The 22,377-nt window shown below is 31.7% G+C and overlaps 2 protein-coding genes across 3 annotated transcripts; one reads left to right on the top strand and one right to left on the bottom strand.

The window, feature by feature from the left end:
* Positions 1 to 1,980: 1,980 nt before the first annotated feature.
* Positions 1,981 to 7,946, top strand: LOC112736425 (serine carboxypeptidase-like 51). Its single transcript, XM_025785877.3, has 12 exons — positions 1,981 to 2,436; positions 2,529 to 2,623; positions 2,720 to 2,827; positions 2,905 to 3,189; positions 3,303 to 3,370; positions 3,929 to 4,034; positions 4,122 to 4,348; positions 5,139 to 5,208; positions 5,284 to 5,334; positions 5,454 to 5,506; positions 5,627 to 5,759; positions 7,540 to 7,946. Exons 1-12 carry the CDS (start codon positions 2,325 to 2,327, stop codon positions 7,606 to 7,608), a joined length of 1,377 nt encoding a protein of 458 aa, XP_025641662.1. The 5' UTR covers positions 1,981 to 2,324; the 3' UTR covers positions 7,609 to 7,946.
* A 1,903-nt stretch (positions 7,947 to 9,849) lies between these two features.
* Positions 9,850 to 22,161, bottom strand: LOC112736424 (uncharacterized). Of its 2 annotated transcripts, none has more exons than XM_025785875.3 (25): positions 21,398 to 22,161; positions 20,526 to 20,693; positions 19,538 to 19,612; positions 19,151 to 19,229; positions 18,661 to 18,725; positions 18,486 to 18,575; positions 18,128 to 18,217; positions 17,904 to 17,990; positions 17,625 to 17,708; positions 17,317 to 17,436; positions 17,069 to 17,097; positions 16,839 to 16,971; positions 15,915 to 16,379; positions 14,576 to 15,114; positions 14,409 to 14,472; positions 14,173 to 14,275; positions 13,920 to 14,080; positions 13,316 to 13,441; positions 12,932 to 13,002; positions 12,332 to 12,394; positions 11,740 to 11,812; positions 11,336 to 11,455; positions 10,714 to 10,791; positions 10,490 to 10,540; positions 9,850 to 10,404 (listed from the first exon to the last, which is right to left on the bottom strand). In XM_025785875.3, exons 1-25 carry the CDS (start codon positions 21,650 to 21,652, stop codon positions 10,303 to 10,305), a joined length of 3,291 nt encoding a protein of 1,096 aa, XP_025641660.1. In that variant the 5' UTR covers positions 21,653 to 22,161; the 3' UTR covers positions 9,850 to 10,302. The 2 variants fall into 2 exon arrangements, with proteins under 2 accessions (XP_025641660.1, XP_025641661.1); XM_025785876.3 differs by having other exon boundaries at positions 18,661 to 18,720; positions 21,398 to 22,097.
* Positions 22,162 to 22,377: the final 216 nt, after the last annotated feature.

Raw genomic sequence — 22,377 nt, 5'->3', positions numbered from 1 at the left:
TCATAGCTCATCAACTCCTACTCACCAAAGCATAAACCACTTTTATATAAAGAAGGACGATGACAAAATGAATATTAATGGGGAGTTTTTCTTCATACCATAAACAGATTTTGTTGACCAATTAAGAAATAAATAAATAAATAATACAAAGTTTCAAAATTTACAACTTCTTCCAAGCAATATAAGGGGCCTACCGTGGAAGGTCTCGACTACCAGAAAAATTTTGAGAGACAAGTGAGATAATATAAAATGAAAATATATCATATCTAATTTAAAATATTAAAATAATAAATTAATTAATCTCTTATCTTATAAATTTTTTATTTTATTTTATTTGATGTGAAACTAATTTTTATACACTTCTCATACTTACAATATTGACAATATATTATCCTGCTTTTGAGACTTCAATTCCGTATTAGAAAACAATTTATTATAGAACTTAATTAATTATTATGTATGCTGACTTTTGCCAATAAGGTTAGCAGCCACTGTGGTTATAATCATTAATGAGATCCAAATCCATAGCATGAGTAGTTTTCTCCGTAATAAACTTTTTGCATTCTCCACCAAAATGTTTGACCACTGTGTCTTTGGCTATAATAATAATAATAATAATAATAATAATAATAATAATAATAATAATAATAATAAGCCACCCAAAAGTAATAACTCAATGAAATGATACCCAAAAATATTTTATTAGCTAAAGTTAAAGTGCAAATAATTGAAAATAAGATAAATCTTTTACGCACTTTGTTTCTCTTTTCAAGAGCAAGTTGTTGGGGGGTTTGTATAGGGCATGCAACACGTGATTTATTTTGCAATAAATTAGTTGTTAATTAGGTGCTACAATTATAAATAAAATTATGTTTAGTTAAAAAAATATTTTCACCATATTTGGATAAATTCTTTTAATAATAGCTAGATCATCAGAAAAAAAATTATTTTGTTAAACTTATAGCTTTTTACCAACCAGAGTAATATTTTTTAAATAAAATATACTATAAAAACGAACAAATGTTTAATTTTTCATTAGTTAAATAAATTATAATTAAATAATATAACATGTAGTTTCTAAAAGTAAGGACTAATAATTAAAGTACCTTGAACTAATAATAAAGTATTCTCATTTTATTTTGATATTTACCCATTTTTATAAATAATACTGGAAAATAAGTAATATTTTTATAAAATGTACTATTTTAATTTTATTATACCAAATACCACACTGTATTAAAAGCTTATCAGATTTTATACCATCACACTGTATACCATTAGCATTTAATTATCCAATCAAATATTTGAAGTGGACTTGGAAAAAATTAATAAGCATCCATATCTCTTCAACCATCCCCATATTAATAAGACAATAAGTTTAGTAAAAAATAAATGTGAATTTTCTCTCTCTTTAATAAATTATACATTATCATCTAACATTCATAAGTTATATTTTCTCTTTCTACAGTATAATTTGTGACATTTTCTCTCATTTAATTTACTAGAAAGAGAGAGAAAACAAGATGATAATTACACGCTTTTTAATTTGAATATGGAAGCAAAGAAAGTGTTGGACTCGCGTATGGAGAGGAGGGGTGCTTCACCTCGTTGTGGGATCAGAGGAAGCAAAATTCGAACCCTGCGAGTTGTGTCCCTCAAAATATGAAAAAAAATTACCCAAAACAAGAAAAACGGATGGTTCGAATTCCATTCCATCAACTGTAAATCGGACCATGCGATTTGTGAAGTAAAATTTCATGACCAAAGAACTCGAATGGTCCGAGTTGTGTCCTCTGAGTTTTTTCAATTTTTTTAACATAAGGTCCGATTTGTGTACTCTGAATTTTTTTCAATTTTTTAAATACAAATTGGAGGGTTCGATTTGTATACTCTTACAATTTTAAAAAACACAAAAAATTACCATGTTAAGGTATATTACTCATTTTTCTTACATATCAAAATTTTTTAGCCATAATTACAATATAAGACTAAATAACTTCTCTCGAGAAAAAGACAATGATTTATGATGATAGTGAAACAAGACACAAAGTAAGTTAGTGTGGTTGGGTTTGTTGTTGTTCATGGATTCAGGTTGTGTTATGAGTGTGTGTGTGTGTGTGTTTGCAGTAACTAGTTACCTTGCTTTTAAGGATACCCTTTACCTTAAAGAACAGAACAAATAACCTACTTGCTTGACTCATCTTTTGTCTTCCTTACTGACACAATATTTTGACTCAACCACTCTGTCCATATATATATATAGGTACCCTTTTATATATCCTTTTATTATCTCAATCACTTTTTTTCCCACCTTTATTCTCCAAATGGCTAAGCTTCTTCTTCTCCTATTCTTTGCTCTTCTCTTTCATGGAGGAATTGGAATTAAGAGTAACCAAGATGGATCAGAGGAATGGGGCTATGTAGAAGTAAGACCAAGTAAGTCCACAAATTCTTAAATTCATTCCATACTCTCTCATCATCTCCAAATTAATAATTGAATTTGTAATTTTTTTATTATTATATTACAGAAGCTCACATGTTCTGGTGGCTTTACAAGAGTCCTTATAGAGTGGAAGATCCATCAAAACCATGGCCAATTATTCTGTGGTTGCAAGGAGGACCTGTAATAACTACTTATATATATATATATGTTATGGTTTTATTAGATTGAAATATTGTGAATAGTAATATATAATTGTTAAAACATTTTAATGAATAGGGTGCTTCAGGAGTTGGAATTGGAAACTTTGAAGAGGTTGGTCCATTAGATACTGATTTGAAGCCAAGAAACTCAACATGGCTCAAAAAAGCAGATCTATTGTTTGTGGTAAGTGGTGAATAACTAGTGAAACAATAATAATCAAATTATGACAACAATTTTATTTTTTTTGTTTTTTGATATAGGATAATCCGGTTGGAACAGGGTACAGTTTTGTGGAGGATAAGAGTTTGTTTGTGAAAACAGATGATGAAGCAGCGACAGATTTAACAACATTGTTAATTGAGTTATTTAACAGAAATGAGAGCCTCAAAAAGAGCCCTCTTTACATTGTGGCAGAATCATATGGTGGCAAATTTGCTGTGACGCTTGGATTATCCACCACTAAAGCCATTGAAGAAAAAAGACTCAACCTCACACTTGGAGGTGTGGCATTAGGTGATAGTTGGATCTCCCCAGAAGATTTTGTGGTATGAAATAATCTAATCAAATAAAATAAAATCAAATAGAATAATTATAGTTCATCATCCATGTGTTTTTGTTGGTTGAAGTTAACTACTTTATTCACATTCATATATTGTAGTTCTCATGGGGCCCTCTGCTTAAAGACCTTTCACGCCTTGATGACAATGGGCTACAAAAATCTAACAGGTAAATTCAAAGATAAATAGGCTTTTTTATTTTTTTTAATTTGTTTGCTTGGATTTATAAATTTTTAATCGAAATTAAATATTTATAGGCTTTTTAGATAACAAATGAAAAAAATAACTATTTTTTGTTGAGATATTTCGATATTTTTCCGTAATAAAAATACTATATATGCACTAAAATTTAGCTATTAAATGAATTATTATGTATTTATGTATGAATATATTTTTTATATATTTTAATATGTATTCTATATTTAAACATATAATATGAGTAATTAATTTGATAATTTATTTTAATTAAAAACTCAGGTATTTCAGAAACGGAAATATTTGGTAGCCAAAGAAAATCAGCCAAAAACAGTCATAACTTGTCTTATTTAATATTCATTAATTGTTGCGACAATTAATGAATACTAAATAAGACAAGTTCTGACTGTTTTTTTTTGTCTCCCTAGCATTACCCTTTAGAAAAAAGATATTAGGAGTTTAGGTATATTTTATTTATGGCGTATTGTTGTATATACATTAATGTTTGGATGAAAATATGAAACGAAATCAGTGTGGCTGAGAAGATCAAGCAACAAATTGAGGAGGGTAAATTTGTTGATGCAACCAACTCATGGAGTGAACTTGAGTCTGTTATTAGCCAAAACAGTAACAGTGTGGTACCTACCATAATATAATATTAAAAATTCATTATCACCTTCTAGAAGAATTCATTTCATTTAATTAATAAATTAAGCGTACGGCAGGATTTTTACAATTTCCTAGTGGATGCTGGAAGTGATTCAGTAGCGTTATCGTCAGCAATGGAGTTGGGGTTATTTAGGGAATTTTCTATGAATAGATACTCAAAATATCTGACTTCAATGAGGTTGAGTTCTTCCTCATCTTTATATCCCGGTGGTGGCAATGATCTTGACACTTTACTTAATGGGGTCATCAAGAAGAAATTGAAGATCATCCCCCAAAACGTTACGTAAGTGCAATTAATTATTTGTATGGAGATAGTAATTTAGATGTTAATATATATTATGTTAAGTTGTTTAGTTATGTTAAATTATTAAATAATTTTCAATTATTAAAATATTATCAAATTTCTTATTATAAATCTAAATATCATAGTTTTGTTTTTGGTGTCAAAACATCATAGTTTTGTTGACATAAAAAAGAAATGTTTACATGCATTTTCGGTAAATATAATAAGTGTAAGATAAATAATATAATAGTTAATAAATGTTACTTTTTTTTTATTGTTAGTTATAAGCATATTCACTTAAATAAATAGAATTATATATATATATATATAAATAAAGATGTTTAAAATATTTTTTAATAATTAAAATTTAATATATATAATCAATTAAACTGTGTTATTTTTATTAAAATTAAACCAAATAAATTAATTTGACCAAAAAAATAATAAATTAAATTTTAAATTGTTATAAATTAATATTATTTTTATAAAAAATAACATAATTTAATCAATTATATATATTAAATTTTAATTATTAAAAAATATCTTAAAAAAATATTTTTAACATCATTATCTCAACACCCTCATCTATATATATATATATATACTGAAATACTGATTAAAATGATCAATTATTTGGACATGATTTGAAGTCCGAAAAAGTAATGTTAAAATAATAGGAATAGAAGGACTTCAAAATGAAAAAGAAAAAGAAAAAGAAAAAGAAAAGCTTATGCACAGTTCCATTTTATTGGAAGGGTTTGATGACACAGATACTGTGGTGACCTGACAGGTGGGGAGGACAGTCTGATGGTGTTTTCACCAATCTTGAATCCGATTTCATGAAGCCAAGAATTAATGAGGTCAGCAAATAATTACTATAATTATAATTATATAAATGTCAAACCAACTAATTGTTTTTTTTTTTTTTTGGTTAGGTTGACCAACTTCTGGCTAAAGGGGTCAATGTGACCATCTACAATGGACAGGTAATACTTCTTTTAATGTCCACAACACTTCATTCTTGCTAATTAAAAATCTTGAGTTCTAGATTTTGGAATAGGAATTAGATGACTATTATTTTGCTTTAATTGTGATTATATTATAGGTTGATCTGATTTGTGCAACCAAAGGGACCGAAGCTTGGGTTAGGAAACTCAAGTATGCATCTATTATAATTTATATCCCTCTTAATTTATACCTTTTAAAGATTAGTGAAAAAAAAATCAATAATGCTTATTCATTATTTTATTGTATGGTTTATATTTGTTACTAATATAGGTGGGAAGGGCTTCAAAATTTCTTGAATAAAGAGAGAACACCACTCTACTGTGGAAGTGACAAAACAACCAAAGGATTTGTTAAGTCATACAAAAACCTACACTTCTATTGGATCCTTGGAGCTGGCCATTTTGTAAGTCAACATCTAACACCTATCTTATATTATATGCATGCCTTTTTAATTTGGCAATATTAACTTGCCGTGTGCTTCATCCCTCCCCGTTATCTATTAATAGTGATGGATAATATAACCACAACCAATTTTTTTTTTTTAATTGTATCATATATTTATTTTTTTTAATTTGTATTATGTGTTTATGTGATGTGAATAAATTATGAACATTTATGAACCTTTTGTTTAAGAGTTTTTGCATTTACAAGATTATTACTCATTATTCGCCAATGAGTTATAGCTCAAATGACATAGTCTCCCCATACTCAATTAAGAGGTTGCGAGTTTGAGTCTCCTATCTTTGGTAAAAAAAAAAAAATTATTACTCATTATTCTTTCTACTTATTTGGATTCTTTCGTATGAAGCTAAGCCACTAAATAATTTCCACTAAAGAGAATAAAACCCAATAATTAGTGGGAATCATTTTAGAATTGCATTTTTCAAGACAATAAAATTAAATGGCATATTACAAGATCCGATGAATTCTCATGTGTATGACAACTAGCATATTGGAGTTTATCTATTCCTCATGTGATATATAGAACAAAAACGAGTGTCTTGTTAAAATTTAAAATAATTAATTTAGGATCACTTTTCTGATTTTCTTTATCCGGAATAAAAGAGGAATGCTAGGGGGCCAGTAATTTTGATGTTTTGTAACCATCAATTGGCCATCAATAGTATTTTTAATGGTGTGAAATTACATCTAATGGTGAGAGATCACTCACTTTTGTTTTGATGGTTGAGTGCTGGTCAAAAAACATAAAAGTTGCTGGCCCTAAACTTTTCAAAAAAAAAAAAAAAATCATCCTTTGAATCTTGATGTGGATCTTAGTGGAAGGTACTGAAAATAACATAAGAAATGATGGCGTAATGATACTGGAATGACAAATATATCCAAGAGAAAAATGTACGAAATGATATGTAATGGATCATAATATTCGTCAACCACATGCCTATTTAAAGAAGAAATATAGGAAATTATTTTTTAATTAGTTAATTTTTTACTGTAAAATTATTTTTAATTTTTTTTAGAGAATTTAAAAATTTAAGATAAAACATTATTTCAAAAAATTAAGTGAAAGAAGTTGACTCCATAATTCAACTCTATTTAAATATATGTTTACTGAGACTATTGTATTTTATTAAGATACACAATTTTACAAATATTTAATATTTTAAGAATTGTAGGGTGCAACTCCATGTGTAAGAGCATATTTGGGAAGCCTACAAAACATTTTCTATTTTAAATATTTATTTTAATTAAACATGAATATTAAAGAAATTTAAATATTTAAACTATTTACATTGAGACTCTTAGGTAGCGTTTGTTTTGAGGTATTAGAATAGAGACTGAGAGACTGAGACAGTATCATGTTTGTTGGCTCAGAGACTGGTACTAAAATTTCTGTCTTTGTCCCTAAAATTTCAGTATTTCAGTACCTCCAAAAAGTAGGAACACATGAGACTGAAATTTTTAGAGACGGAGATTAAAATTTTAATAACATTTTATACCAAAAATATCCTCATTTCAATTAATTAATTCTAATTTTATCCTTTGTGCAAATTAAATTAGAGTTTTATTCTTGTTTCAATTTCTGTCTCTCACTTTACACCAAACAGAATATTGAAATTTATTTCGGTCTCTGTCTCTTAGTCTCTTTCTCTCAGTCTCAATCTTTCAGTCTCTGTCTCTCTACTAAAAGCTACCTTAATTAACTTGTTTGCTTTCTGGTGTAGGTGCCCACTGATCAGCCATGCGTGGCACTAGACATGGTGAGTGCAATTACACAGTCACCAGCAGCTTGAAGTTAACCATAGAAGAAAAAAGAAAATAATTAAATAAGAGTATAATTATTATTTGTACAATAATAAAGCGTACAAGAAAAAAGAAAGAAAATGATGATGAAGCAAGAAAGGAAGAGCCAACAATCAAACTAGAACAGAACAAAACAGAGCAGAGAATAGCAATGACCAGATGAATGGAAGAGCTATATATATAGGGATGCTATTTATTGATTTTTCAATTACAATGTCATTCTTTCTCTTTTCCTTCAAAGTTTTGGACATTCATGTCTTTGTTTTCTGATTATGAATGATCAATGAGAAATATAATTCTTTTGGTTGGCTCTGGATAAAAAACAAAACATGTTATTTATATTTATTTTCAGACACACTACTGACATGCAGCGATTATTGTTCAAACATTTATGGATTTCTACTTTATTCTGTTCATGAAGTTAGATATTTATAACACCAGAAAGATTCCTTACATAACATGAAGTTACTAACAAATTCACATGAAAACATCTGCACGTGAGTCTCTACCTGAAGTTAAACATAGCTAGACTTAACACGTTGTAGGGCATTGATAAAATCCTTTGCTTGCTTTGGAATTTAAATAGGAATTGACATCGTTTTTTTAAAAACTTCATCGTTGCTTCTAAGATTTGATTATCGATCGAGATGGTTTTCAATGTATAATGACAAAAGGTACCATGTTTGCGACAACTTGTTTGGTGCTGAGAGCCAAAACATAGAAAAATAAAAAAGCGAGGGTCACTTGAAGCTTCGGTTTTTAAAAGTAATTTAGAGACGGAAATATGTTGTAAGAACGTGATTTTATGAGCTGAATGGTTAATATAACTACAGATTAAAGCCATGTTCAACCATATATGGTATTCAAATTCGCTATTATAAGTTTATAACATTGAACTCCAAAGCTCATCTGTTATAGGCACAAAAAGTAATTAGAACATTTTTCAGACAGAAAGTTGAAGGTATATAATAAAAACAATTAAGCAGTCTAAAAATGCGATAAAAAAATTATAGCGGTATAAAAATGTTATACAGGTATGTAACCTGCAAAAGTTTAAAGCTTAGTGTTGATGGCATGATAGCTAAACCATGTGATTAAAAGATTCACTAGCCATATAATGAACATGAAGTCATGATTAGCCTTAGCAGCAGTCACATGGTATAACAAATTATTTTGATATTTTGTGCTTTTTCATTTAAATCCACAAATGCACTTTTGTTAACAAATTATCATAGGATCGGTGAGTTATCTTTAGCAATTAATTAACCTGGGATAATCTTATATTTTATTGTTTATTATTTTTAAATCTAAAGTGCTAGTTACTAGTTAGGATGTGCCAGATCCCTCACGTTTAAGAGCTGGTAGCTGAGAAGCCAATAAGTCTCAGTTACAGTTGACGACAACATTACTATTTTGATTAACAAAAATGCTATTTTCATACCAAAATTAACTATTAAAATTAATTATCACGTATTTATACGTATATGTATAATTTAATTTATTATTAATATATACTTCATATTCTAATGTTATATTCTATCTTAGTGACTAATTTTAATATATACTTATCATAGTTATTTATTGAATAAATTATATTAAATCAATGGCATGAGACTTTCCATTTAGATATGTACCGCCCCAATTATGCGACATGATGCTTATATTTGTAAGCAGTTTTAACGTGAAAGAAATAACCAAGAGATTGTGGTCAACGAGGTTGCTCGTAAATCTAATTTGGAGATTTTAAATCATGTCTTTATCAGCGTCGCTTGATAATATCTTCAGTACTGGTATCAAGTAATATATTTGTATGGTTATAGATATAAGAGAATGAATACAAAATAATGAAGCTATAAAACTCTAATGAAAACAGATGCAATAATATAAAGTCATGATTAAATATATTTATTGAGAAATATTTCACGTACTAATCTTTTTGCCAATTAAATTCAATCAAATTAAACAATAAAATATAATTAAATGAATGAATAACAGTGATAAAATAATTTGTTTTAATATTAGACTAACATGATTGAGAAAAAAAAATTATGCGTATAACATTACTCTTGTATAAAACTCTACAACACTAATATTGAACTGAAATTAAATTTATATTTTAATTATTTATAGTACATCCGTAAGCGATAGGAAGAGGGTTGACGCGTTGCTAGCTAATAATTATCAGTCTCCGATGGAAAATTACCCCACCGACAACCAAATGCTAATGAATATTGATGGTTGAATACGAAGTCTGCTATACTGACGTAATTACGAAAAATCTCAAAAAACAAATATTACAATTTTTTTTATTTGAGTAAAGTTCAAGGTACATAACTTTTCATTCAAGCAATTCAAATAAAATATTACACCATATATATTGACGCATTAAAGAGTTAGGAAAATACAGAGGGCCAACAAGAAGAATTATACGAGACTTTTATGTGATTAACATTATTGTACAATTACATGTTAATTTTCAAAGGACTATCTACAGCAAACCAGAATAAGCACAGATTTGGGAAAGACACTTCATAATTAATAGGGGATAAAGTATCGTGCGATTGATATACAATACCTTTACAAAGAGCTCTGCCAAAAATGGAAGGTGTGGGCGAAACGGAAGAAGCAAGAGATTCTGTATGCCTGACCTCATACGCAACAAGAAGCAACTAAGACGGCAACTCTCATTCAATCTTTTCCAGTACTTCCAACCTCGTTTTCCTCTTCCAACCTTTCATAGTGGCAACAAGGTTGATCAACCCAACAATCTGGCTTTTAGTGTATTCCTGCAAGGAAAGGATGCTTTCTTAAAACACATCGGCAATAAAGATAATGCATGGTAGTAGAACTGTAGAAAGGTGCTGTTCTTACTGGATGTGCACGTGCCCAATGTACATATTCTGTCTCTGGCAGGTAATAAGCCTGGTTTGAAGTCCAAGAAAATATGTCCATGAATAACCAATAAATGTTGATTGCATAGAATAAGACTGAATATTGCAACTGATCAAGGTAGCAACACGATCCAACTAATGCTACCCAAGTGACCAAAACTCACCTGTATTTAGAAACAATACAGTGGATAAGTTGTTACTTACCTTAATGAAAGTTTCAACCATTTGTAACTTGGGCCTCACATTAAACGACACAAAATGCTGTAAGCCATTGATCAAAACCTGGAAGAAAGACAAAAAACAAAGACCAACATAACTTTTAGAAGAATTACTTAATGAGCAAGAAGATTCATCAATATATTGATCATTGGCTGCATCACATAAGAATTTTTATTTCATAAGAAATTCATTTCTTCTAAGAATAGATTATTACTGCATCCATCAAATTACAATTTTTTAAAGGTTTTAAAACACATTAAGAAATCATAAAAATTGCACAAGACAATACTCTTATTTATAATAATACGGGAACCCTAATCTATCAGAGAAGGAAAAAATCATGAAATAAAAATATCAAAACATCCTGCAATATCACAGTAACAGATTCATATACGCCTTTTCAATGTATAATCTCATAATTTCAACAGGGTAAGCAGTATCTGTGGGTCTAATTTCCTACAGTAGATGCTGAAATCTTAAGAGACTTGCTAGTGGACGGGGATGATGATGATTGAAATGAAATGAAAGGAGTAATACTCTACCAAACAAGCTCCAAATCCAATCTATTTAAAGCACTGTAAAAATTTTATTACAGCTCAGAAACAACCTGCAGATCCAATGACATTAGAGCTCTTCCTTCGTCACTACATCTCTTCACCCGTGAAAGTCCTTCAACAAGAGTTTCTGCTACGATTTCGAGTCCATAATCCAATAATAGGTCTTGAATCTACACATACACAAAGCATAATTTTTGAACAAGTCTTGATGCTAGCAATTCTTATCCTCTGTTTTTCCTCCCCCCCCCCCCCTTCTTTTTCTCTTTTTCCCCTCTTTTCTAGGAGAGATAAATAAACAAACAAATTAAACAGAAAGGGTTTAACACACACTTGAAGAGTATGTCTCACTATAACGAGTAACTAATAATAAAAAAAGAATACCTCTTTCCGAAGTCCCACACACTTGAAGAGTATGTCTCACTATAACGAGTAACTAATAATAAAAAAAGAATACCTCTTTCCGAAGTCCTCCATGAGCAAGTCGTGTTTTAAAATGCTTAAATTCACCCAGCAACAAATCAACATACCTACAATACAAGAGCTTAAGTTATAAGAGAAGAAGACAGAACAAATGTAGGAAAAAAGGGGTCTGAATATAACTAAAGCTAAATGACACCAACATATCTAAATTTTCAAAGTTACTCACTCTGGTCCCAAGACTCAAATATCAATGAGAATCTGATGATATGAAACACATTCTGCAAAGATTCTTAGACTTGAATAGCAATACAAGCATGTGGAACTAAAATCCTAGAGTATAGTTTTCCTAAATTGAAAAAATATTAATTAATAGCTGCTAAACCGTTAGTCTCCCTAATTTCTTCACATAGTCAAAAACCCCATGTTTTCCTACTGTAAAATATCAGTGATCCAATATTGCAGATAAACTTTTGCAAGTACCTGTAATTAATTGTTTATCTCTTGTATAAATTAGCAACTAGCTAGACTTGATGTAATAGATTATAATATAAAGAGATAAAACTAAAAAAAATAAGAAGAAAAATAAAAAGGAAAAATTGGAACTCAGATAATCGCAAAATACGAACCCATTATGCTCCATCCCAAGCTCTTTTACCTCCCATTTAGCATTGGCGACGCGCTCAACATACCTGTAAGAAATTGGCTAAAAATTGTAAAGCTGAAATTATAGTTTAAAGTAATTACCATGGCCATGCAATAAATAAATAGTTCACCCCAAAAATCATGTCGAAACCTGTTTCCCTGTAAACTATCATACATTCATACCCACTATAAGTAGTGCTCAATATGATGTCAAAGACACTCCAGCTTATCATCAAACATTTACTAACAGTTGAGATGGTTATATGCCCTTAAAAATATACTTAAAGAAAAGGAATCCTTATTCGTTAAAATCTTTATACAATCCAAAAATACAATATAGATTGTATTTTCCGCACGCTTTTTTTTTTTTTTGGTAGTTTACAAGAGCAGGACACATTTCTTGAGTAATTAGTTCATTTTAGTAGTTTATGCAAAATATAAAAAAAAATACAATTCTGTTTCAAGTTCTCTTCAAAGATGATCATTCTACTATTGTGTCAATTCAATTGCAGAATGATCATATTTATTAGCACTCTGTCCAAAGCAACCTTGCAGACAACTAGCTTCATGTACTTTTGTCTTACCCATTAATGTGCAGCAATAATCTAACTGTTGTCCGATTAACATGCTCTACAAGATCAGGTACAGCATCCACCTAAAGAAACCATTATATATTAAAGATCATTGTTATCCATAGTTCAACATATCAGAAAATAGCCAACACAACCTTATGATACATAAAGATAAAGAATCAGACAAAACTATATCCTAACAATCCAATCCAAAAATGAAATTCTACAGGACCTTGAACCTTGATTAATATGTATGCATGTGCAAATCTCTAACTGATGTCATATTGTCATTATACAAATTTTTTAATAACACTTGACAGAATCAAGTTAATAGATCTGTCAATATCTATTTACAGAATAGCTTAACCATCACATGGATATTAAGATTCCACTTACCAGATGCACAAAGAAATCTTCAAGTACAGTTGAATTACTTCGCAATAGCATTGATTGGAGATGAGCTTTGGATCTATTCAATATTTGAGCAACAACAGAGATAGTGTCAACAGCTACACATCTTTCCTGAAAAATAGAATTTACAGGGTCATGTGCTTATACTACAATGCATCTATATTTTAAAATCTAAACTAAAAAAATAAAACAAGCCACAAGAGACTGCAATATAAACAATAATATGAAGCAAGAGAGGAAATATATTTCCTGAAAATAAAATGTCTCCTGAAGTGTAGCCTGGACAATAAACAAAGAAATAACCACAAAATGTTTTATGATGGAGTATATAATGCAAGTTGCAAATAAAAATTAATAAAAGATCTGCTCAACCAAATCTGAGTCCAGAATACTTTCTGTGCCAAATTCCAGAAAATAATAGTTTACACATACTATACAGATGGAATTTTCTAAATTATAACCAAATAAATAAATAAAAATAACAAAAAATTGAAAAGTTGAAAAGCAGTGGATTTTAGCTATGTGAAAACCTCTATTTTAGAACATGTGAGTCACTTTTCTTTGCCACGGAATAAGTTAACATGAATACCTGGAGACCAAAAGAAGTTGCCGAAGAGTGACTGAAATTTGTGCTGGGAGGGCTCGTAGGCTTCAACTCTGCATGTACAAGAGATGATGGTGAAGATGAGTGGGTCTTAATCCACTCATCACAATCTTGGCTTATTCTTGATAAGGCTGTCTTCAACCGATCTGCATCCACAATTGAAGTCAATTGCTATTTACAATAGCTCAATTGTATGTCACTACCAATGTGCAAGTATGTAATACACTATGCCACTTACAGTTGAGAGAGTTGCTTGAGCTTTTTCCACTTGAATTAGTGTTTTGCTGACCAAATATTTCATATATAAAATAGAAAAAAATTTCAAACAATTGGCACATTCCCTGCATCAATATACTCAATCAGGAAAAAACATTTAAAGAAAAATAAATAGATAAAGTACCATCAAGTTTATATGTGTAAGTTTAAGAGGAACGGGAGGAGGTGGAAGGTAAAGTGGTGCAAACTAAAACCCACCTTAAAGAACTCAACATTTATTACTTCTAACTTCTGCATAAGCCTTGCATATTTATCCATAGATCTGAAATGTTCAAGACATAGAACATCCAGTTAAATACTTGAAACAACATAAGTATACGGAGGCCAAAAATTAGTTTTCTAGTCAAGAATGCAAAACAATTCACCTTAAAAGACACAAAGAAGATCCAGTTTGTGTAGTATTATCTGCATCATTACCATGAGAAGAGGGAACTCTTCGATGGGGTTTAGAACGACGACTTGGCAATTGACTGTCTTCATCAATAAAGTCCGCAAGAAGATCCTCATTTTCATCTTCTGAAACAGAATTGCCACCATTCATCTTGTTGGAATCATTCTTTCCAGGTGACTCTTTATCACCATTAAAGTTATTTGAACCTCCCTCAAGTTCACTATGTATTGATCCATTAGATTGGGAATAACCATGACCTTCTCTAGAGGCTGATAACTTATGCAAAAAAGGGTTTCCACCTTTAACCCAATTAGAGAACCCACTCCTTCTAGCACTGGTGTGAACCATGTTCATTGATTTGTCAGACTGGATTGCACCGGAATTAAGTGATTTACCACCAGATAAAGAAATTAGCGGTGCACCATCACCAGTAAGTCCAGCAAAGCTGACTAGTTGCACTGTATCTGGGGGTAATTTTAGCCAAGTCTCTTTATCTAAAACCATTTTTAGTGCCTAAAAAGAAAAAAGTAACAAAACAAATTTAATCATAAATATAACAATGGAAACATTATAGCATCATTTGATCTACGTAGCCAACTCCACCTAGTGGTATAAGACTATGTTATTGTATATATAGTAAAGGAGACATGCACATCCATGAGGCACAGAACTGGGCAATTCAACAAGCCTGAGAGATTTAACAACTTTAGAGCCAATTAATTAGCATTGCAAGATTGAGTACCTCAACAAAAAGTAGAATTAATTAATTTTATAGCAAGTGACAAGTTATTTACTTTGCAATAGCTTTATCAAACTAGCAAATGTTCATGATTCTCCACACAATTATAGCAGAAGAATTTATAGGATTCTGAGCATTCTGGTATTTTAAGAATACATTACAGAAAACCAGCAGCGCCACAGATCGTGGAACAAAATGTATAGGTCACCATTTTTAGATTGAGAAATACAAAAATGAAAAATCTCTGTAATTTTGGTTATTTTATATCACAATTAAATTCATTAGAATACTGAACCAAAAAAAGATGTGCCAGAATGCCCAAACATGCAACATAAGTTCAAATTTTATAACAATGAAAAATATTGATGTTAACATAATCATCTTCAAAGTTGCAACATCACCCACTTAGAGATTACATATGATGCTAGAAAGCATATGAAACAGGAGACTTCATATGACACTGTACCTGCACTTTACATATCATACAAGGCTCTAAGGCACTGTATGAGACATTGCAATCAATATAATGTGAGTCTAGCATCCATGTAGAATGAAAAGCGATAGGGTTACTTACATGCACATTTTGTCGATGAAAAGCGTTGAAATAGTTTTCACAAACGACCTTCAACTTCTGCCTGAACTCAACTGCTTCAACTCCACAAAAGGCTTCCCCAGCCAAAATGAAAACACTTAGATCTTCATAATTTCTCAAGAATTGGTGAATACTTGCAGAACATGCTGCAGGAGAAGAAAGTAAGACTGACATACGACTTGCAGTGAGATGCCACAAATTCTTGCGACCTCTTTGAAGGGTTTGTGAAACAAATGCTGTAGCTTCTTTGCGAAGATGGTACCATGGGGATTCACTGCTTGATGCCACAATATCCTCCTTACTAGCCTCATTTATGGGATCATGAGAATCAATGTATGATGGTCCAGTAGCTTCACTGTTTGTTGCAGGTTCCTCCCCACAATTGCTGCGGCTTCTTTCATCTGAATCAACTTCCTGGGCCATAGTTGAAGTTTGTGCTGCTGACTCCTGATATTAATATTGACCATATGCATTAAACTAAATAGCATGTATCGACAACTATAGACCCTTTAATCATGAATTTACACGACATAAAGTAACTTGCTTCCCAATCTCAAGCAAATGATGGATGCATAAACTGAAATTTTTTGAGTTGAGAAAAGAATAGTCTGTGAGAGAATGATGATTTGCTCAACTCATCAAAACCAAATCAAGAAGTTATCCAACTCATATGTTGAATAAGATATTAAGATCATTTCTTAATCTTGACTGGTTCATAGAACAAGAGAGTACATCCAAGAATGATTTTTAGCCTCCAAACATCTCAAAGAAATTTGAAAACATAAATAAACGCCAAATTTGACAGAAGTTTATACATACATATTTGATAGCTTAAAGTAGAATTAAAAAAAAAAAACACAACAAATGGGGAAAATGTGTTTACTTCTAACGAACAAATAAATTTACCTCTCTCTCCAGCTGAAAATCCATAATTTCATGGTATGAACGCATAATGTCAAATAGTACAGCCAATGTTCTTAACAAGCATTGCCTAAATTTAGACTCAGGTATTTGAAGGCATAGGTCGCTGTAAGTGAGCCTGGAATTGAAAAACTAACATATCAGTCAATCTAATGTAATATGAACCAAAGAGCGATTAAGAAGGGAGTAAATATGCTTGCAGATGAGAAATGTACCTACTATTTTGGGAAGCATCCTCCTCATCCTGCAAAAAATACTGATTAAATGAGTCTTAAAGGACCAAAATATGTAAACTAAGAGCAACACCGGTAAGCTTCAGCAACCAAAATGTCAACAATTCCACACTAAATTTAATTCACTTGTCAAGTGGGAAAAATATGCTATTAAAATATCATGCTTCCTAAACAATTGCTTAATACAGATTATCTAAAAAGAAAATAGGCTAGAAAACATGCTCGCATACCTCAAGCACAATAGCCTTCAATACAGTGTGTGTTTCTGATATAACTTCTTGCATGAAGAAACTCTGTATCTTTTCAGCAAGACCAGCAGTATCCCCTATCAATGCATATGCATCTATTACCTGTATCACATCTAAGTGTTATTTCATTTACAATATGTTTCCAATAGCCTAATTGTGAATCACCGCATAACATAAAAGGTAAATGGGAGAGCATTGAAACACATCGAGTGCTGGTGTGGAGAGAGAGAGAGAGAGAGAGAGAGAGAGAGAGAGAGAGAGAGAGAGAGAGAGAGAAAATTGAAACTCACTGTTATATAGCCATTTTCCTTGAATTGCTGACATACCCCCAATAAGAGAGCATCCAGCATCTGTAAAGTTTTTCCCAGCCAAACCTACATCGATAAGAAGATGAAGAATAACAGTCAAGTACACAAATAGTAACAATGTCACCAGGAATATGTAAAGATACATAAGTAAATGTGATTTATTCAATTACACAAATTCTAACAAATAAGGAGAATCTCAAGGACAAATCACTGCTCAATTTATCTTTGCCAAATTCTTCCTAATAGTCATTTAAAATTCACCTCCACACCCCGGCTCATCTCTTGTATTACTGAAAGCTCTGACAAACTATCCAAGAGTTGCAAATACTCAGAGAGGACTTGAAATGCCTACATAATAATCAAATATAAGAAAAATAAACAACAGAGACATTGGATAAAGTCCGTGAAACTAAGAAACAAACATTTGATGTAAGTTGGGACTAATTATATGCAATCCCCATATTAAAACGTATATAAGAGCCTACTTTGCAGTAATTTCCTTCTTCCGCAAGAGATTCAAGTGTCACTTGCATGTCCAACGCACGTTGAAGCTCACTCAAGATTGGAAGAACGTCCTATAAGGAAAATCATGCATTCAAGAAGTTATCACCATATATTATATGAATGCACGGACATACATCTTCCATACCCCAACCCAACACCACCCCCCCCCCCCTCTCTTTTCTCCCACAAGGAAAAGGTGTCCTTGGCTAAATTACATTTATTTCCCCACAATCAATTCATGAATAACATGAAAATCAGTTTTGACAGTACATCATAGAACAATGTCATGAAAATAGGGAAAATTTAAGCACAAGCATTTTATAAAAGAGAGAAATATACCAGAAGTGCTTGTTTCTTTTTTGAATGTGAATTCACAATGAGATCCCTTGAAACCTCATTCATAGATGAGGTCAAATGTCTTCTTCCATTCTGCAAACCATTAAAAAAATAGAGTAAAGGACATAGAGAGCATTAGAGCAACAGTAATATTTGCTGACACCGTCATGATACTTACCATGCATATGACATTTGCAATTCTCAAGTCTTTTTCTAATTCTCTGACCAAATCCATCCCCTTCACTGACCAAAAGTAAGTATCAGCTTCTTAGCCAAAAAAATCACAATAAACAAAATCATCCAAAGACGGAACTAGCATTGCTTGCACCCAACTTCAAAATTTGTCAATGAACTTAGACAAAGAATGTTGATTATTTAAACCAGAAATGATACGCCATACTTCCAAATATATTAACTCATTAATTATAGAAATAGGATTCAAACATTATCTGGTCAACCAACAAGCTATTGACTTATTTATACAAGAATCTATCCGATACCCAGGAAAATCAACAACCAATAACCCCAAAATAAGCAAATGTGAGTGTACAACAGAAAAGAAATGCAAAACAATATTTATGTCATGCATGGTTGATGTACTGCAAGTCTATAACTTGCACATAGAAGGTGACCAAATTCTCTAAATTCAACTCGAGTCTTGATCTTACCCATTACTTCATGATGCTGCATAACATGCCGAGATAAACGTTCTGCTACTCTGTCCAGTTGTGCTAATCTAAGGGCAGCCTATATGAAAGAGGTCAAAGCACCTTGTTAGGGGAATTCATAACATGTAATGGAACTAACTCAATGGACTAACAAGAATCACACAGAGAATAATAACAATAATCATGATAGTGAAACCAAACTAAGAAAAACCGCAATAATCATGAAACAGCAATTTTCCGCGAGCTGATAATCATATGATGGATGCCTTATTTTTTGTTGAACAGAAGAATGACATAACACAGGACCCATAGAACGATTCCCCCCTTAAAGATAAGAAAGAGTTAAGCATACCCCAAAACAGCAGGATTGGAAAACATGAACTATACCTGTTTTTCTAAATATGTAAGCTCGTCATCTTCAGCTGGAGTGTGCTCTAGAACATGCTTAATTGGGTCAAAATCCTGTATAGAAGTTTATATAAATATTTTAGTGGACATTTGCACAAAACTCACTCACCTTGTAGTGATGATGTACAAATGCAGGTAAATTTTGAATAATCCAATTAAACATGAGAATAAACAATTATATAGCCTTTTTACCCCCCCCCCCCCACAAAAATATTTTTAGCATTATTTAATGTCATTGAATTTTTCAGTTTTCTCTAACAATGTTTCAAAAAAAAAAAATTAGAGGCAACACTACTAAGAATGATTTATTGTTCCCTAATAGTTTGTAGATAGACATGGTTTAGACACTATGGAATTGCTTGACCATTTAATAGTGAGGCAAGGCTCAGTTGTTACATCATCAGTAATTCAGTATATATGTGAAGTATAAAGCTTATATAAATAGCAGTATGTCATAATGTCAACAGGAGAAGTTATAAGCAAAGGTAAAGATGGTAATAGAAAGACAAGGTTTTGCAAATAAGCCATGAATCAAAAGAAATAAATTCTCAAACAGAAATTACAAATGGATATGGATTCACATTGGCAGAAGCTCGGTTCTAAATAGGACTATCATATATTAGTGAGGGATAAGTTTGCAGGTACCAATTTTTACCAATTTTTCTAACATGAAGTGTAATATCATTAGGTTAAAGCTACAAGACTAATTCTTACAAAGAAGAATGCCGTGCTCTAAATTCTAGTGTTCACAACCATGTCAAGTTTTCTTGAAACAGATAAATACTCAGAAATTCCTACAAGTTTTTTTTATAATTGTACAATCTTCCAATAAACATGGACACATTTAATAGTTCTCTTCTGATTAAGCAACATGAGCTCCATATAACAACAGTTTCATTGTCACAAGGGAAGTTGCAAGAAAAAATCAATATGAAATTAAAACTAAATAGATACATGCAAGCAGCACCTCCTCATAAAATTCATCCTCTAGTTCCTCCACCACTTGGCTATTTGGTCTGCTACCATATATTGAACTCAGTTCTTCTGAACTTGATGAAAGACTATACCTCTGATGAGGAGGTAATCCTGCAAGAGCACGAGCTACAGCAGCTGCAGCAGCAGCTCGAGCTGGAACCTGTTCAACAAGATTTATAAAACATGAAAACAAATCAAAAAAGAAGTCGTTCGTTTGAATAACTGAACACTACCAGCAAGAATGCAAATGTGAAAAGCATCATAATTACAGAGCGCATTCACTGCTAGGTTCACTGGTAGGCTTAAGACATTATCAAAATATTAGTAGACCTAAGCTATCCAGAATTCAGAACCATCAACTTTCTGGACAATAGCTCTTCATCCTCGCTAAAGAGTCAAACTACTGCAATATTAGAACAAATTTCCTAACAAGTTGCAAGTAAATATGAGAGCGGATGCAAATGTCATCCAAATTAGAACAAGACTCCATGCGTATGCAATGCAACCACGACTTAAATCCATGATCTCATGCACTTCTATGCCGAAGCACACTTACAAACTTTTACATCCTAACCTCACAAGTTCATGCACGAAATTTTAAAGTGACTTATAATCAGTGCTGCCATAACATCAAAATTAGAATCCCGCAGTTTATTACCAAATTCAAAACTCTGCATTACATACATATAAACACATTAGAAGCAACAGAACTTACGCATCATCACATTCCCAAACTAACAATATCCATAACCAAATCCTCCTCACAGTTCAACAATCCAATCGCACTACATTATCCAGAACCAAAACCAATAAAGCATTACCAAATTCAGCTCCACGTGAATTTCGAGTGACAGAATCGATTACCTCGGGGCGATCGGAGACGGAAGGGATCAAGCCGAGAGACCTAGCGGACCTAACGGAACTCAAGATCTTTTCGCCGACTTTAGAGAGATCCATAGCTCCTCCTCCCTGAGAGAGCAAGAAGAAAGGGAGCAAGAAGAAAACCCTAGAGCTATCGATCCCCTCGCTTACTTCGCCATTACCAGTGTTGAAGCTACTGGTATTGAGTGTGAACGGATTCCCGAGAACGCTTGCAAAGGGGAAAAGATTCGGCTGCATAATCTAGCTCAACGCCACTCTCATGGTTGTTCACTGGAGAGCGAGTGAGATCTGAGCGGTTAATGGTTTATATACTAGAAGCGAGTGAGACATAGAAGCTCGATGAAAAAGAAAAAGAGAGAGTGTGTGTGTGTATATAGAGTAAGGTGTGGTGGTTGGAACTTGGAACTAGCTACTGATTGTGTGGATGCGGTGGTGGTTGTTACTTGTTTGGCGGTGCTTTGTGCTGAAGAGGAGTGGATTGGAATTTTATTCTGATCGGAGACTGACTTTTTTAAGCGGAGGAATGGGGATTAGAAATCAGAAACTATGAAAAATCATGGCACTATTTTTTTTTTTTTTATCGCCTAGATAATTCACGTCGTCCCGGTGGAATTCAAAAAAGAGTAAAAAACTAAAAATTAGCTACGCGGAAACTCTCTTACCATTTTCGATTTTTCGCTCCTTTTTTCCGGTTTCCCCCTTTCTTATAGTTAATTTTTTGATCAACCGGAAGTAGTAAAAATCATAAACCTGGCAATGCATACTAAATCCTATAAAATACTGTAAATAATTTAGTAGGGAGATCTTTGAATTTAGGTTTGAACTTTATCGTTATAATGATATATTGATATTCATTCTTTTAAAATAGTAATTGTGAATTTAATTGTTTTACAAATTTGTATAAGTTTTTCTTTCGTAATTTACACTAATATTTTATAAAAGAGAAAATGACATATAAATTG

Source organism: Arachis hypogaea, chromosome 13, assembly GCF_003086295.3.
Source record: "Arachis hypogaea cultivar Tifrunner chromosome 13, arahy.Tifrunner.gnm2.J5K5, whole genome shotgun sequence".
Lineage (NCBI taxonomy): Eukaryota > Viridiplantae > Streptophyta > Magnoliopsida > Fabales > Fabaceae > Arachis > Arachis hypogaea.
Note: the sequence above shows the minus strand (reverse complement) of the source record. Positions and strands in the feature narration are given on the sequence as shown.

Coding starts and splice junctions, on each gene's coding strand:
- LOC112736425 (XM_025785877.3), top strand. CDS start 2,325: ATGGCTAAGCTTCTTCTTCTCCTATTCTTTGCTCTTCTCTTTCATGGA. Junction 3,190..3,302: donor TCTCCCCAGAAGATTTTGTG/GTATGAAATAAT, acceptor CATATATTGTAG/TTCTCATGGGGCCCTCTGCT. Junction 4,035..4,121: donor GCCAAAACAGTAACAGTGTG/GTACCTACCATA, acceptor AGCGTACGGCAG/GATTTTTACAATTTCCTAGT.
- LOC112736424 (XM_025785875.3), bottom strand. CDS start 21,652: ATGCAGCCGAATCTTTTCCCCTTTGCAAGCGTTCTCGGGAATCCGTTC. Junction 14,081..14,172: donor CTCAAGCAACTCTCTCAACT/GTAAGTGGCATA, acceptor TTGTGGATGCAG/ATCGGTTGAAGACAGCCTTA. Junction 10,405..10,489: donor ATTGGGCACGTGCACATCCA/GTAAGAACAGCA, acceptor CTTTCCTTGCAG/GAATACACTAAAAGCCAGAT.